This window comes from Ceratotherium simum, chromosome 9 (genome assembly GCF_057802395.1).
Source record: "Ceratotherium simum simum isolate JZ-2026a chromosome 9, ASM5780239v1, whole genome shotgun sequence".
Classification (NCBI taxonomy): domain Eukaryota; kingdom Metazoa; phylum Chordata; class Mammalia; order Perissodactyla; family Rhinocerotidae; genus Ceratotherium; species Ceratotherium simum.
The window spans coordinates 66,511,441-66,529,161 of NC_141908.1; the positions used below are offsets into that span (position 1 = coordinate 66,511,441).

The 17,721-nt window shown below is 35.1% G+C and overlaps 1 protein-coding gene across 1 annotated transcript in view; it reads right to left on the reverse strand.

Annotated features, from left to right (window-relative positions):
• Nucleotides 1-17,721, reverse strand: part of COL5A2 (collagen type V alpha 2 chain) — a 144,362-nt gene continuing 126,641 nt past the window's right edge. Inside the window, exons 44-54 of the mRNA XM_004426722.3 lie at nt 16,820-16,927; nt 15,311-15,364; nt 13,275-13,382; nt 12,689-12,742; nt 9,604-9,711; nt 9,147-9,200; nt 7,747-7,854; nt 5,622-5,913; nt 3,962-4,149; nt 2,082-2,321; nt 1-1,386 (exon numbers count right to left, since the gene is read on the reverse strand). Of these exons, the coding sequence (XP_004426779.2) occupies nt 1,240-1,386; nt 2,082-2,321; nt 3,962-4,149; nt 5,622-5,913; nt 7,747-7,854; nt 9,147-9,200; nt 9,604-9,711; nt 12,689-12,742; nt 13,275-13,382; nt 15,311-15,364; nt 16,820-16,927 (1,461 nt within the window). The 3' untranslated portion in view covers nt 1-1,239. The remainder of the gene's footprint in view (nt 1,387-2,081; nt 2,322-3,961; nt 4,150-5,621; nt 5,914-7,746; nt 7,855-9,146; nt 9,201-9,603; nt 9,712-12,688; nt 12,743-13,274; nt 13,383-15,310; nt 15,365-16,819; nt 16,928-17,721) is intronic.

The window sequence follows — 17,721 nt, forward strand, 5'->3', positions numbered from 1 at the left end:
TGGTAGTGATGAAACCATCTTTATTTTTAAAGAATTTTATAGAAGGAATTTTAGCACCATCATTAAAGGAAAAATAATAATAATACATTTTAGCCCTGCCTATCTCCAGTCTTGGAATAATAACAGAAGCATAGCACCTTTTAGTACCTAAAATATAAACAAGAATAGTAAGTCCATCCCAGCTTCTAGAGATGAGGTAGCTCATGCTAAGAAATGTTGGGTCATTTTTCCTATGAGGATTCAAAGGCCAAATGTTCTATTTCCAATCATCGCATGTGATTAGAGTCAGCTCCACAACTCAGTTTCTAAATCTTTTTCTTCATTATAGGCTTCAGGATGATGAGATTGTGCATGTGGAGGACTCTCAACTTTGGGTCCTGGACATATGTTTATAAAGTTGTGTGTGTAAACTATTTCGCATTTTACTTCTTCTCAAATAAGAAAGTGCAAACGATTTCAATGGCATATTCATGAAACTTCTATCTATATCGATAGATTGAGTCAAGAGGGAAAGGTACCTTTAAACTTGAATGAGAAAGAAGTCTAAACTTATCATCCTTTACAAAAATTTAAGATCACTTTGTTTTCCAGAAATTCCATTGAATATATGTTATTTTAAAATTCCATTTAAGACAGTGAGAAACTGATACTTTTTTCAAGGTTCTCTTTAAAGAGTCTCTATGATAGTTTTACAATATCGAGACATGCATGAGGGTTTCAATCACAAGAGTAAACATTTTGATTTCATTTTTAATTGATAATCTGGGACATGAGAGGTCACAAAAGGGCACTACTTTCTATTTTTCAAACCGCAGCCAAGTGAAATAAACACGTGTTGTGGTTTTACATACCCCACTCTTTAAGCTACCTGCCAGGAAGAAGAATTTTCTCATAAATACTAAGCAACTTTGTCATTACACTGAAATAAATTGAAGAAAACGGAGATTTATTTATTCAATCAGTTTACTTTTTTTAAAGGTGGTCATTGTCATTGGTCGTCTTAAACCTAAACTGCTGTATTGAAAAATATTTTAAATCAATCAAAACTTGAGGATTGTAAGTAAAATAAATATTCTGAAGGATAAGGAGGCCAGGCACTTAAGACCATATATACAATGCTGATGCAGGATCAGCCATTACTTCAAGAGTCTCAGGATCAGCTTCAAACAGTCAAAGTTCTTGTGAATGGTGGTGGTCGTTGATGGTGGGGGTGGTGCTCATTGTCGTTGTATCTCGGCTTTACACAAAACAAACTGGCCCAATTTCAATGCCAAATTCCTGGTCTGTGCTGCCAACATCCACAGGAGCAAGATCGATGATGGGCAAGCGTGCCACGTTCTGTGTTCTATATTCAAAGATGGTCTTGCCCACATTTCCATTTCGTTTCTGGAATTAAATGGTACAATGGATTAGTAGTATATACAAATTATTCCAAAGATGTTAGACAGCAGCTTCCAAGCCAATTTTTATAATGTCAAAGCAATGATTTTTAGAGCACTCCTTAAAAGTAAGAGCATTGCCAACATAAAGTGAGGTGCTCGCATGCCCGGTAGGCATTTCTGTCATGCTTTCAACTGAGGAAATGCCCTTTGTTCTTTTGCAGCTTCTCAAATGGTCACTAACAACATAAATTATGAAAACCCTTTTGCTTTTCACAAAGAAAACTATAATTCATCATTTAATATTTTCCTTTTATTTCCCTAGATATGCAAGTGGGGAGACATACAAATCAGTGAAAAATATCAGGTATGTCAGATTGATTATATGTTTTAGAATCAAGGAATTTTAAGTATAGAATTTAGATTAAATAAATTAAATGACTTGCAGAAGAACCAAAGTGAGTTTGCAGAAGAGCTGGATTGGATCCCAAGGATCTGGTCATTTTTTATTGTTTCATATAAAATCTCTATTATGCTTCATGTACTAACACACATTCAAGTTTACCCTAAAGAACAGCTATAAACAATCTGTTATGCTTATATACAGGGTAAAATTGCCCCCACTTCTAGTGCCACGACAGTATTTTTAATAAAAATAAATTTTTTTCTTCAACCAGCTCAATATAGATCAAAAGTACTTACAGAGCAAGTATCTTGAAGAACTACATATCTGAATCTAACATTTCCCTCCGCTTTGATTTCTAAGTCATTTGACCCTTTGAGAACCACAGCTTTCTTGAGGTTCTTAGCTTGATCATCCATGTATCCTACACTGTTTTTACAGATGTACGTGATGTTCTGGGAGGCTTCTTTTGACAAAAGGCGCAAGAAGGTCATTTGAGTAATGGCTGCATTAGGTGACTGGTGGTCTCCATAAACAAACTAGAAAAACAAAAAGAGTCTCTGTTATACGCAATACTAAAGTGTTTCATAGTGCAACGTGCGTGTATGTGTGTGTGTGTTGATTTTAGGCAAATCAATTTTGGAGAGTATTACTTTTATTCTTTCATACAAGATACTCTACCTTTATATATATATCTTAAAATTTCTATAAATATTCACAAGTAAGAACCTCTGTCCTTACTACCCCAAACGAGAGGTGATGAAACCAATGAAAATTATAACTCACCAGAGAAACTTTAAGTATTTTTAAATTTGCTTCTCCGTTTGTTTAAAAAATTCTTGAATATTACTTTTTAGAAGTAGTTATATATTTGAGCATTGGCTTGGATGTTCAATCATGTATCAAAAATAACTCATTGTTTTTATTGCAAATTATAATTATAATTAGGACTCAACTATTGGTATAAAATCTTTTTTATACCAACTGCTACATACTTGTAGGAAATAAGAATTATAAGTTTTCCATTAGCTAATGAAAACAAATAATCAAAAATAATTTCCTACAGGCTCTTTTCTACTCATCTTTTACTTTGAGCTTTATTTTCAATGCTCTGATTTGAGCTTTTTACATAATATTAACTAAATTACATTTCAGTTGGGTATATTTAAATTTTAAAATTTCCTGCTCATCAAATAATGGTAAATTCTAGTATATCCTGCACACACCCATGATGTCCTCACATCATGTGTACTATGAACATGAGTTCTGAAGACAGATCAGGAACCAAGGTGAGAAGAAAATTTCAGAGTTAGGCTGCCATAAACAGATCCAGAATGAAATATCATATTGCAGTTGGAAGTGGCAAGACTGGTTGAAAAATCTAAATATTGAACCATGAAAGAAACAGAGACTGGACTCAGAGAAATAGTAATAGAATTCATATAATTATAAAATGCCTTAAGTCTAAATAATATTACAAAATTTACCAAAGGATTCAATTATTAAAAATACTATCATGGTAATTATCTAATATTTATTTATAACTTACCATGTACTACATACTATATTAAGCACTTTTTATTCACACAGACTATAAGATAAATATTATTACTTTCACTTTAAAATGGCAAAACTGAGACTCTGAAAGGTTAAGCGACTTCCTAAGGTCCCAAAGTCAGTAATAGATCTAGATACGAGTCACGTAGCTCTCCTGATGCTAAATATAATCCCTGTCTTTCAACTGTTGCAAGACCCCTTCAAGTATACTCCACAGTCAGTGTCACATGCATTAAAGGAACTAATATTAAAAATAATTACTTTTCTATAAAGTGGAGGAAGATGGGCACAGATTTTAGCCCAGGGCCAGTCTTCCTTAGCAAAAAGAGGAGGATTGGCGATGTTAGCTCAGGGCTAATCTACCTCACAAAAAGTAAAAAATAAAAAAAAATAATTACTTCTCTGCATTTCATCAATGTGAAAATTATCATTCAAAATTTATCTTAATTTAATTAATAGTAAAACTTTGTTTATGCAATGATATTGCAATTGTAACTAATGAAAATGTATCACTTCAAAATAAATCTGGTCAAAAAATAATAGCGTAGTCCTAAATAAATACTAAAATACAATAAATAGTGAAAAGCAAAGAATACAATTTTAAGTAAGCACATTAAGTTACCTGAGATCCTCTATTCATATCAAGACCATACCAAACAGGCTTATGGTCAGGAGATTTGCTGGCCCACCAGGTTTTCCGTGGTACACTGGAAGGGTTTGCTGAAATACATGTTTCTCCTGTTTCCATGTTGCAGTAAACTTTGATTGCATCTTCAGCAGATCCCTGGTTAGGATCAATCCAGTACTCACCTATTTTCCAAAATAAAAATATTTGCTAAATAAAGAGAATTTCAAACATGATTATGAGTCTCTAAAAGAATTAACAGAAGGTTTGAAAATATGAATTCATTGATTACGGACTCCTTCGAGAGAGTAGACAAGTCAAGGAAGAAGCACTTTGCAGCTAAGGAAAAAGTAATTGTTACACATTTGGGTTCTTTCTACCTGCCAGGCACTGTTCTAAGGCACTTTGCCAAATCATGTACTTAAGGCTCAAAACATGCATGCGAAGAAAATATCATCTCGCTTTTATAGATGACAAAACTATACCAAAAAGAGAAAATCCACAGTGATTGAGTGGCTTTGCCAAAATAGATGTGTTCCCATTAAATTTACAAAGCCAATATTTTAAAGCAAATTATCATTTGAATGTAATAAAATAATGTATTGTTAAAGCTATGAATAAAGTAAGTAAATGAACTGAACTACAATTGGAATGCTATAAATTATCTCATTGGCCCTATTTAAAATTGTTCTCATATATAAGAGATTCTCGAAATAGGCTATACCAAATAAGTGCTTGGTGCTGGACATATAGTCAAATAAATACACAAACAAATATATATTTGTGTACATATCCCTATGTATATGTTTGTGTGCAGATGTATATTTTATCTATATCTATATACATATATAATATGCATGAAAAACTAAATTCTAAATGAAATGGACAGTGGTGAAATGTAAAATATAGAATTGAGAATCAAATTGCCTATTCTTCAAAGATAACAGTTTTAGCTATCCCTGTCAATGTCATTTCAAAGTTAACCGAAACTCTTAAGCATTTCATAGCTCATTCCTATGGCCTAGGATTCCTCTTCTCCAAGTTTTATTAGACTAATCAAAATGATAGAATAACACAAACTTTAGGCATGGTGTATGCAACTAGAGCATTTTAATTTAATTCCAAAATACTGTAGAACATCACTATAACATAATCCTGCCAGTAGAGATTCCTAAGGTATGATTCATAGAATATTAAACTACATGAAAGGAATTCCATATTCAAATAAATTTGGAAAACAATGTATACTTTACTCTACTCTTGATGATCCAACAATACATGTTTGCATGTATTAAATCCCTGAGAAGTCATGTAGGTAAATAAATATGTTTAACCTTGCCTAAGCAAGTATTTTCTACATTTATATCACCACAAAATTACAAATATTTTAAGACTTCTGGATGGAAATGGAACGACCATCATGAAATTGGATCATTAATAGGATATATCCTCTATTCTAGTAATTATCATCTAACCCTATAATTTTTCATGTTATTGACGGTCCCCATCACTAAACCATAAACTCTGTGACACGTTTACACTTTTATCTCTTGTGTCTATCACAAAGTAGAGGGTCGGTAAAATATTTTGGAATTCAGTTGAGAATAACACAATCAGAAACAAAGGAGTTTGCTCAAGTGGTCAGCTGTCCACTCACCGCTCTGCTTGGCGGAATGGCAAAGCTTCAAGTCATCACAAGTCCGGGCTGGGTGCTTTCTAGAGCCATCAGGGCTGCGCATGGTTTCAATCTGACTACTGAGTGACTTCAGGGTAGCGTGGACCCCTGGGTCAGTTTTGTTTTTGTCGTCAGGAGCCGCCTGATCTTCAGTAAACTCTGGAAGTGGATCTGGCATGCTCTCATCGTAGTGCCCCATGATATCCCCAAGAGCAGCTGTAAGGTGGCCAGGGGGACCCGGAGGGCCAGGTGGACCAGGCTCACCAGGAGGACCCTAATTTTTAAAAATTGGAAATACAGTTAACACATTTTTTGGTTTCTGTTTTTCTATTGGGTACAAAGGCACTGATGGAACTTGGTACATAGGGAGTTACAATGCAACATCTCAGGTTGATGATACCGAGAGATCTCTGAATCATGCCCTTATTTAACTAGAGGGTTCTGGCCTGCCAACCTGTAACATTTCAAGGATGAGAAATGATGCATAACTGTTTTTTCAGGTAACATATTTGCAAGTCAGCATCTGAGATAAAGATCAAAGCACAAAATATTTGCTCTGATGTTCACCCTGCAGATGCAATATATTTTACGTAGAATTTGTAGATATGTACATTCATTTCCAAACTGTTTTGGACAAGGCACCACTAAAATGTTTTCAAAGGATTTATGGACAGAAGCTGGAGGAGGAGACGCAGAGGAGTTGTGGGTGCTAGTTCTATAAGACTTCACATCAATACCAAGGAAACACCCACAAGACGATGTTTCCCTATTTCCAAATAAAGGGGAAGCACAGGAAGTATTTTTATGGGCATTAACTAGTGTGTAGATCAAAATTCTCCGCACTAATCAAAATTGAAGAAAGTTCTCTTCAGCCTTTTTATTAACAAAAATAAAGAGCTTTCTTACTCTTTTGCCAAACAAGAACTGTTGAAGTGATAGGGAGATAAGCACAAAAAGTAGCAGAGGCTACAAAGTGGATCCTCTTTATTAACTCCCTTCTGCATTTTCCCAAGGAATAACTCAGCAACTTGAGAGAATCAGCTGACAACTGAAGTGTAGTCCACACCTCACGTGGGGGGCACAGTCCTGGCAGTCAGAAGGCTGGAGTTCTAATACTGGCTGTACCACTTGTTACATGGTTCTGGACAAGTTGCTTCAACCTTCAGTGCCAACATTTCCTCACCCTCAAAAGACCATTAAATCTGTTTTTTTTCTTTAAGGTGATATCACGATTCCATGCCTTCCTTTATGCTAATCTCAGGGGAAGAGATTTTTTTTTTTTTCCTATCAAAGATCACAGAACCACAAAATAAAGTCAATCAAGAGTCACATAAGTCAGAGGTATTCCAATTCTGTGGTTGTTTTTCATTCACAGTCAAAGAAATAAATAAATTAATAGGAAATATTCCTCCACACCACAGGAAATATAACGCTATTCAATTTATATAATAAATAATAAATATTTGGTTTAATAAACCAGTAAAGGGCAGAGACAGAATAAAGAGGGAAAGATAAATAAGACCAAAGAGGAAGAAACAACAGAGAGGGAAGCACAAACTCATATACACACATGCACACATGTGCACACATGATGGCAGATACATGAGGACGCTTCCCAAAGACCTGAGAGCCAGAATCTAATGCAATTTATAGTTTTACATAGTCCTCGAGTTGATACTATTGGAATTTTCATGAAAAGTTTTGATTGAAAGCCATTCTGAATGTTGTTTTCAATGGAGAAAAACTTTAATTTCATATTCTCTACTTTCCAGCACTTTCATGAATGACTACCTTCATCAAATCTCACATTTAGTATGTTGCCATTTAAAGCAAAGCAACACGTTCATAACTTTAATAATAAATACAATCATAACTTACTACTTGCTCTTATTGGTACCGCATGATGTCAAGGCCTACATAGCTTCGACTATGATTTTATATACTCTGTGTTAAAATATTTGAAATAGTTACTTGTACAGACAAGCTCTTGTGTGACTTTTAGGTTTGTTTTCAGAGTTCCTTAAATCTCTTGTCCACCAGGCTGCACAGCCATTCCTTGGATAGAATCCAAGCTATAAGAACAAACAGTAAGACCCTGTGGTTTTACCTCAGGTCCTGCTTCTCCGACACTGCCCCGCACACCAGGAGGCCCAATAGGCCCGAGTGGACCAGGGTTTCCTTCTTTACCAGAAGGACCAACTGGGCCTGGAGGACCCTGCAAGAGACAGAGACTGTATTTTAGGTTCTACAAAGAACACTTTTACAATGCCTTTCTCTAAACAAAGAACTATTTTCTTTATGGAGCTCTCACAATGATTTCTCAGATTTGTTTTCCTAATGACTAATAAATGGAGTTCTGGCACTTTCTAACGTTTACTATTTCATCAGACATCAATCCCCCATCATTCGTGCATGGTAAAAGACCAGTATCAGTTAAAAACTTTAATAGACTACTCATCTACTTTTACTGGTAGGAGCTGTTATATCAAATCTCATGTATTGTAAACTTAATTAGAAATTCAATTAACTAGAAGTAAGAAAATGACAGAAGTTAGAGTGTTTAACTTAAATTTGTGTGCTTATACCTTAAAATCCCATCATATCCTAGTAATTTTGTGTGTGTGTGTGAGGAAGATTGGCCCTGAGCTAACCTCTATCAATCTTCCTCTTTTTTTGCTGAGGAAGATTAGCCCTGAGCCAACATCTGTGCCCATCTTCCTCTATTTTGTATATGGGATGCCGCCACAGTATGGCTCACAGCATGGCTCGATGAGCGGTGCGCCGGTCTGCGCCCAGGATCCGAACCCAGGATCCGAACCCGAGAACTCCGGGCCGCTGAAGCAGAGCACACGAACCTAACCACTACGCCACCGGGTCAGGCCTCCATATCCTGGTAATTTTAATGCTAATGTTCTCAATGTTAGGTGTGATTTTCTTACACTATATTTACATGTAGCAGAAATTCTTTCTAATGATTTTCCTAAATAAGTATGTGTGTCAATTGTCTAACGACATTAATGACCTATTAAAGGCAACATTAATATTAATATGGAATTTCTAAAAGCTTTAAATATTGGTTTCACTTTATGATTTGCTTCTAAATTAGCCTCATACAAACTACTTTTAAGGAAGTATCACAATAACTTAAAGGAAAAAATATATCCAACTTCAAAATCTGTCTCCACTTCATGGTAAGTCCTACTAGATCATCTCAAAGAGTGAAAGTTTAATAGAACTCTCAATGAACACACAGTAAGAAAATGAACTAACAGATGAGTATATCCACCTTAGATTTTAATGTAGGCCCATAAAGTAATATGTCATATTTCAGGATATTTCTACTTAAAGGTAATTGCTAAATGGTTCGTCTCATATGTTCACTGTCAGCTTCAGAGAACCTGGGTCGACTCCAGCTTCAATATCATAAAAATGATACTCAAGCACTAGCAGTATGTCACCAAAAGCATTATTATTTACATCTGCAACTTATTAAGTTTTGTTACTTACTCTTGGGCCAAATGGTCCAGGGATTCCAGCACTGCCTTGTTCACCATTTGGACCCTAAGTAGGAAAAAAATAAAAAATGTTGCCAAAATATTTACATCTTACATTTTTCCATTCTCACCTTTTTTAAAATGTGCTCTCATTGACTTTAGCAGCAAAACTGCTTTCATAAAGTCATCAGTCTCTACAATGTCTACATGAGCTGACCAATACTGAAAACTATTGTGCATATATTCTTTGGCTTTATTTCTTTATTTTGCTTTATTTCCCAACAAAATTACAGCTAATATATGGGCAATTATATTGGGCAGCTGAGTATTTAATCATTCATCAAGATATTCTCTGAAATGAAAATAAGGTATAAAAATATCCATTCACTTTATAGACAAATAAATGTTCATGTCAAGATATCTGTGTATTTTCACATGGAGGGCAAATAATACTTAAAGGAATAACTTACAGGAGGTCCAGGAAGACCTTGAAGACCAGTAAAGCCTCTGTGACCCTTCTGACCTCGGTCACCTCGATCTCCATGATCACCTTTGTCACCACGAGGTCCTTGGGGTCCCTAAAAATAAGGTCACAGCATAGATATTGCCTGTTGAGACTATAGTTTACTACAATTTTACTTTTTACAATTGTATTTACTACAATTTTGAATACTGTATTTTATATGAACTAACATGTTTACTTATTTAAATAGCATTAGACCTAGGAATTAGACCTAGGAATTCTATTTTTCTCAAAGAATGAAGATGATCACTAAGAACATAAGATATATAATAATAATAATGTTTTCCTAAAGATTCATTTTTTTTAATATTTATCCTACATTCATACTAAAATGAGGTATTTTTAAGTTCAATCTAGCCTATCTGAAACATTTTCCAAAGACTATATTTCACATACTTAGCTGATATCATTATGTAAAAATATCACTACCATATGTAGATTCTTTTAAATTAAAACATGAATTCCTATTTACTTATGTTATCTCTAAGAATGAAATGTTTATTAAATCTGCATATGCAGATAAACTAACTGGATATGACAGCTGGGATTATATTAAGAAATTGGCCATGAACAGACATTTCTCCAAAGAAGATATACAGATGGCCAACAGACACATGAAAAGATGTTCAAAATCACTAACTATCAGGGAAATGCAAATCAAAACTACAATGAGATATCACCTCACGCCCGTCAGCATGGCTATAATTAACAAGACAGGAAACAACATGTGTTGGAGAGGATGTGGAGAGAAGGGAACTCTCATACACTGCTGGTGGGAGTGCAAACTGGTGCAGCCACTATGGAAAACGGTATGGAGATTCCTCGAAAAATCAAGGATAGAACTACCATATGATTCAGCTATTCCACTGCTGGGTATTTATCCAAAGAACTTGAAAACACCAATTTGTAATGGTACATGCACCCCTGTGTTCATTGCAGCGTTATTCACAATAGCCAAGACTTGGAAGCAACCTAAGTGCCCATCAAGGGACGAATGGATAAAGAAGATGTGGTATGTATACACAATGGAATACTACTCAGCCATAAGAAACGATGAAATCCAGCCATTTGTGACAACATGGATGGACATCGAGGGTATAATGCAAAGTGAAATAAGCAAGAGGGAGAAGGTCAAATACCGTATGATTTCCTTCATTAAGTAGTAGATAATAACAACAATAAAGAAACACATAGGGACAGAGATTGGATTGGTGGTTACCAGGGGGAAGGGGAGGGGAGGGCGAAAGAGATAATTTGGTACATGCATGTGGTGATGGGTTGTAATTAGTATTTTGGTGGTGAACATAATGTAATCTATGCAGAAATAGAAGTATAATGATGTACACTTGAAATTTTTACAATATTATAAACCAATGTTACTGCAATAAACAAAAAATTAAAAAAAAAAAAGAAATTGGCCGTATTTGAAATTTGCTGAGAAAGTAGATCTTAAAAGTTCTCACCACAAGAAAAATAAAATTTGCAATTATGTGAGATGATGGATGTTAATTAAACTTATTGTGGTAATCATTTCACAGTATACGCACATACCAAATCATTATGTTGTACACCTTAAACTAGTACAGTGTTATATGTGAATTATAGCTCAATAAAACTGGGGGAAAAATAAGAAATTGGCAAAAACTTGTTTGAGCAAATGAAAGAGGAATATCATCAAGTCGCTCTCCTCTAAAGAAAACAGAAAGAAACTCAATGTTTTTCTCATATCTGCAATATCTGTACCCAAATCCATCAATCCTAATCCTGAGAAACTAAAGAAAAAGCAATAGTTAAGAATCTTATTGTGGGACAGAAGTTCCTCTGAGAGAAGAGATAAAAATTATCTGATCAGTCTGATCAGTCTCAGGCTTCTTTTTTAAGTCTTGGGGAATGGAAGCAGCTCTAGGGGTCCGGGGGTTCAAAGTAAACGGACAAGTGGCATAGGGTCACCTACCACAGGGGCAGCTCCTGTTTTCTTTCGAGTTTTCCTAAAACAATTGAAAATCAATCTAACTTTGGAGAATGGAAGATATCAGCAAATAGACTGGCTCTCAGGTTAATTTTTCCCTTATTAGTTTTTTGCTCCTGTTTTGTTTGGTTCTTTTTTTTTTCTAAGTTGGATATACTAATTGTCAAACAGTATGGGAATCTCTTTGTAATAAAAACAAGACTAGATCTCAGTAACTTTTATATATTTTATATAACAATGTAAATTTAAATTCTAAAATCAGCCTGAACGTTTTCATAAGGTTAAAGAGATTATTTTACCTTTGGGATGCCCCAAAATTTTCATAATTGAAAATAAACTAAACCAGAAAGCACTTTCTTAAATTATTAACTAAAATTCATTTAATCATGGAAAACAAAACCGTATTGTTTGTAAGTGGTTAGAGAACCATTCCCTTGACATGCTGTGTAATTATGAAATCTTCTCCAGTCAAGCTCAGATCAAAGCTGAGAATTAGGATATAATAATAGGCCATGATTTTAAGGCTATAATTGTTCTTCATGAATATAGATATTGATTTATATAATGGGTGTGAAAGGAACATGATCTATTAGACTGCCCATAAGAGATGATTCGTTCATGGTCTGTATAACAATCATTAACCTGCAAGCAAGTGCAAATAGCAAAAAGATCACAACATGGGTAGGGCAGTCTAGGTGAAAATAAAACATGGTATTTGAACAGCACTTTTCAAGTTTACAAAGAGCTTTCAAATCCATTTTCCTATGTGATTTTTAGAAAATCTCTGAGAGAATGACACTATTATTCCTATTATTTTGGAAGAAAACTGTCACTCTAAAGGTCTTCATTGGCTATTAAAAGAATTCATAGTTTAATTCAGAGAAGCTAGGTTAAAATTATAAAAACAAATATAAATTGCTGGGTATTATTTTAAATTAATATTTTTGTCCAAAGCTTGAGGAATTTAGTAATTTTTATTTATGAATCTTAAATTGTACTTTTTCTTTGGAAATATATTTTATGTAAGAAGACAGATATTTTTAAAGAAAACCAGAGAACTTACAGGTAAGCCACGTTTCCCAGCTCGACCAGGTGGTCCTATAGGGCCCCGAGAACCCTGGAAGAAATTTTCACAAAAACTAACTAAAAAATATATGCATATATTGTACAGATATAGGATTCAGAAAACATATTTTTGTAGTTGGATACTTATATATGTTTATGTGTATTTATGTGTATACTCTTATGGCTAATTGACTAAAATCAGGCTAATGTCCCTAGGTATAAGAATGTGTTCACTATAACTCCAATGACACTTCTATAGTCAACTTCATTAACTGACTTCATGAATGAAGATCACCTTAGTTGATTGTAGTTAGACATTACTTTCTCAAATTTAACATGATGCATACTTATCACATTTCCTATAAATCACAACATTTTTAGATGAAAATCAAGATTTTTGAATATCTATTAGAAATCAAATGTTTTCCTTTAAGACTAAAAAAATGTAATTCATATTTGTTTATCATTCTTTGTTTAGAGTCCTTGATCAAGTGCTCATGTATGACTGTATCCATGCACGTATGTACCTCATAATATAGCATATTGATGTTTATTACTGTCAGTATGAAACCAACTCTCCTTACCGGGTCTCCTCTCTGCCCTGCATCTCCTGGGGCACCAACAGGGCCTGGAGTCCCGGGCGCACCCTGAGAGCCTGGCAGGCCTGCAGGCCCAGGGTCTCCACGATCCCCCTGACAAGAATAACCATATTATTCTTTAAATATTTATTCTAAACCATAGTATTCTATATGCCCGTGCTATTCATGATAAGAAAAAAATGTACCTTTCTAAAAAATTATTGATTATTTTACTTATATTTTCTTAGTATTACATCAAACTGACAAGAATAAGATTATTTCTCCCGAGTTTCAGATCTTATCCCTCCCCTTACTCTCATGTTATTACTCGCATAGTATAGGAGTATAGGAGTGGTCACCTCCAGAATTGAGCATGTTTCTTAGCCCAGCAGTCTTCAAACTGGGGTATCCATACACTTGGGATAAACAATGGCTTTCCAAAGAGTGTTAAAACAGGAAAAATTTTAAAGAAACCATTTTCCAGATTTTCAACTCCATATTTTCCAGATTTCCAACTCCATATGTCTTCTTCCTCTTTAATAATTGCCCTTCTTCCACTTTATAAAAGAAAAGCAGACAGCATACCATCTGCAATCTTATTATGGTGCAATGCCCCAAGGAGTAGACACCTCTGGGCACCAAACTAAGGGACTTTTCCAGAATGCACAGTTCACTTGAGAATAAAGCAGAGAGGTATTTGGAAAGGAAGAAGTTGCTCTTTATTTTACCCGGGTGACCCAATTATGACAAGGCTTCAAACCTGACTTGTCTCCTTAAGAAGTCAGAGGTGAGATTATTGTTATATGAACATATAGTAGCATAATTATTTGACTTGAAAAATGTAGTCAGACTTTTTTTTTTTTGACAGAAATTGTCTTATTTGACTGATTAGTTTGCCAACCGATAAACTTTGGCAGTTAAGTTAGAGAACAGATACATAATACATTGAATAAGGTAAATTGGCAACTCCAAGATTTTGAAATAAAATATATTGAAAGCATGTATACAGTTAGAATTTAGCAAGAATTACCTCCCTTGCAACCATTTAAACTTATGATTAAAATAAAATGTGATGGCAACTTAAAATGTGCATAGAGATTCACAGACTCTCTAAATTATATCAGGGAGTACATTGGCAAAAATCTTTGAAGGCTACTGCACTCGATAAATATCCTGACCAAGGGAAAAACCCAGACACCAGAAGAATTTGCATTCCCTGGCTTTACCCCAAGATTCCTCAAAACTCTTTCTTCGCCTTTCTTTGAGTGCCTACTAGATACTTTAAATATGTTCTTCAAAGCACAGATGTCTAATGGTACAGGTATTAATCATAAAGTATGTGAAAACTGAGGTTCAGAAAATTTGTTCAAGATCACATAGCTAGTCACTTAAGGAATCAAGATTCCAATCCAGGTCTGTCTGGCTTCCCCAAGTTCATTCTGCTACAGGATGAGCTCTTAAAGAGCCATTGATCAAAACAGACATTAGAATAGGGGCTATTTTTTGCCTTCCATGAACTGATGAGTAGTCTGAGACAACTGTGTGACTGCCCAAAGGGACTGGAGCTTCAGATAAAGTTGGGGATATTTGCAGTTTAGCACATGTCTAATTTGAAAGCACATCATGGAATATACAATACTTAGAAAGCCACATGGTTTATTTCCTCATGGAGCATTCGCTTTAGGAGGTGAGTAGAGAAGTTCACACAGCTTTATTTCTGCTTCCACACTTCTGTGAATGAGCTTGCAATTTAGACTGCTTCATGTATATCTTTATCCAAAGCCTTCATGTTGCACCAAATACGAAAGCAATGTGCTTTCCTACTGTTAAAAAAAATGTCATCTCCTTTTGCTCTGAATTCAAATCTCATTTCAATAAGATCTACCAAAATTATGACATTACAAAAAAGGTTGCTACTATCAGAAAAAATCAGGGCTGCATTGGAGCTATGAGAAGAAAGTGTAGTTTTTTTACTTTTTAGTATTACAAAGATTTCAAATTTACATTACTCCAGACTTTTTAATCAGTGAAATTGTCCTTACACGTTCTCCCACAGCACCATCCCGTCCTGGGGTACCATCATTACCAGCCGGACCCTATAAAAAATCATATTTGAAAAGTGAATTAACTGAGTAATGAAAATAATCTCATTCCAATTGCCAGAAATATTACAGCATATTTTCCACCTTTCTACTATAAACTATAAATTAACATTTATGGAAATTTCAGTGGAAGAAATGCTTCTGCCATTTTTTCTATTACTCTGAATTGGTTGTAAAATTATTAACACCTTCTTATTTTTCTCTCTGTGTGTGCACCAATTTGAAACACAGTTTTATTTAAGACATTGCATTTTCTACTTACAATACAATCTTATAAAGGCCAATGTTATTTCCTTTCCCCACACACATATCCCATATTCAAGTCTTAAGAATGCCCAGTTATGTACTATAGCAGCTCAACTTTAAAACTGCCATGGAATTTGCTACAAATTTGTGTCCTTCAGTGTTTTGTGTGGAATAATGCTAAATCTATGCTCAGGTTGGCTCAATCAACCTCTTTAATTGTGGGCCCAGGTGAGGTACCACCTGATGGAGAACCTCCACCAGTGGGAAGTCCCAGGCATTCCTCCTGGCATGCCTCCTGCACTTAATCTAAATTCTTCATTTTATTTTAAAAAAGGAAGAAAAATCCTCCAATTCCTTGAAATAAATAGATGACAATTACATTTGGTATTTTACGTTTCGTTTGTATTACCAGTGAATGGTTTTTCTCCCTTTTACTTCTTAAACTTATCCAAGTAATATCCTTAAAGTTTTGAAATAAAACAAATGCTGTTTACATGATATTAAATTACTTTTTTTTAAAGTATATAGTCTTCTCCTTCTATTTTATTTTGATTTTTTTTAGAACTATGTTTTTACCATTTGATTAAAAATTGCTCTGAAAGGCATTGATTGTTTCTTTCAAGAAAATGTGACATTAACTAGTGATTTACCCATTAAAGCACTGCACAGGGAAGATTCCAAACTATAAGTTCTCAAACTACCTTTCAAAAACTAAAATCCACTCAAAAGAGCCTTACGAAACACAACATTCATAACGTTACTTCATAGTGATATTTACATAAAATGATCTCTACTTAACTTTGCCCTTTTCACAAGCTGTAATATTTACATTAATCCTATCACCATAAAACTTGGCAATTTTGACAAATATGCCGTTACAGAATGAAATAATAACAAGGGAAAGATGAATGGATGTGTCCTTTCACTTTCAAAACAATTTAGCAACAACCTAAATCAACTAAAATACTGGCTCCAGACTAGATGAAGGTCAGTGCACACACACCAGTCTCACTACCTTTCCCTTAACGTCATCATTTAGTCAACTCTTTAGGGAGGCAGAGGACATCAAATAACATCACTAAGAAACTTCCTTCAGCCCAAATGTACAATCAGTTTCTAGACTTCTAAATTGATTTCTAAATAAAAAATTGTCCCCTGGACACCCAGATAAGGAGAGGAGAGTTGTTTCACTGCAGTACTCACTTCAGGGCCAGGTTCCCCCACAGGGCCGTTAGAGCCTGGGGGGCCCACGGGTCCAGGTGGACCTTTGTCTCCTGGTGCACCAGTTGGTCCTACTTTTCCTGGTGTGCCCTGAAATAAAAGTATAAATTTGTCAACCACTTCTGAAGAAACTTAAGAATACCAGTTCACATACAAGCTATGTGTATTCAAATGGCAGTTCAGTAGCTCCTACTACAGTAACAATCGTCCATTATCCCACAACTTCCATGTCACTGTAGTGCCTTCTCAGAGGCATGCCCACAGTCCGTGACATATTAAAAGGACTAAAAAGTATCCCTTGCCACACACTCAGGTGTGCATTTTGGGTTCTAATCTGGTGTTCTATGATCAGTTCTGGCTGCCCTTCTGGAATCTGCGTCACTAGTAAGACATGCTCATCCTTACTCACTTCTGCTTTGTCTGCTCACTTTATTTCTATATCCTGGCACTTCGGTCTCACTATTGGGAGATTTTGCTTCCAGGTTCTTGGCTCACTTCTGCTAACAATAAGTCATCCCTTAACCCCTGGTTTGCTGGTTTCAGATCTCTACCCACGTGTCCCCCAGTTCCAAGGTCCCAGAAGTACATCTCTCCATTTACATTCCATATGAAAACATCATTTATTTTGTTCTCAACCATGTAAACTTTCAGCAGTAAAATTTAGTCTCTTCAAAGCTAACCGTGAGTCAAACTTTCATCCATATGCCAGGGAATATGAGATTCTTAGCACTCTCCAGGGAACAGGAGATTACTTTCAGAGTTCTTTATGGTTCACCCTACTTTCACCTCCAATATTACTTTAGCTCAATTATTTCTGCCCTTTAATGGTTTATGAAAACTTACCCTCTGAACTGTGAAATATGGACGTTTTTGTTAGGCATGTT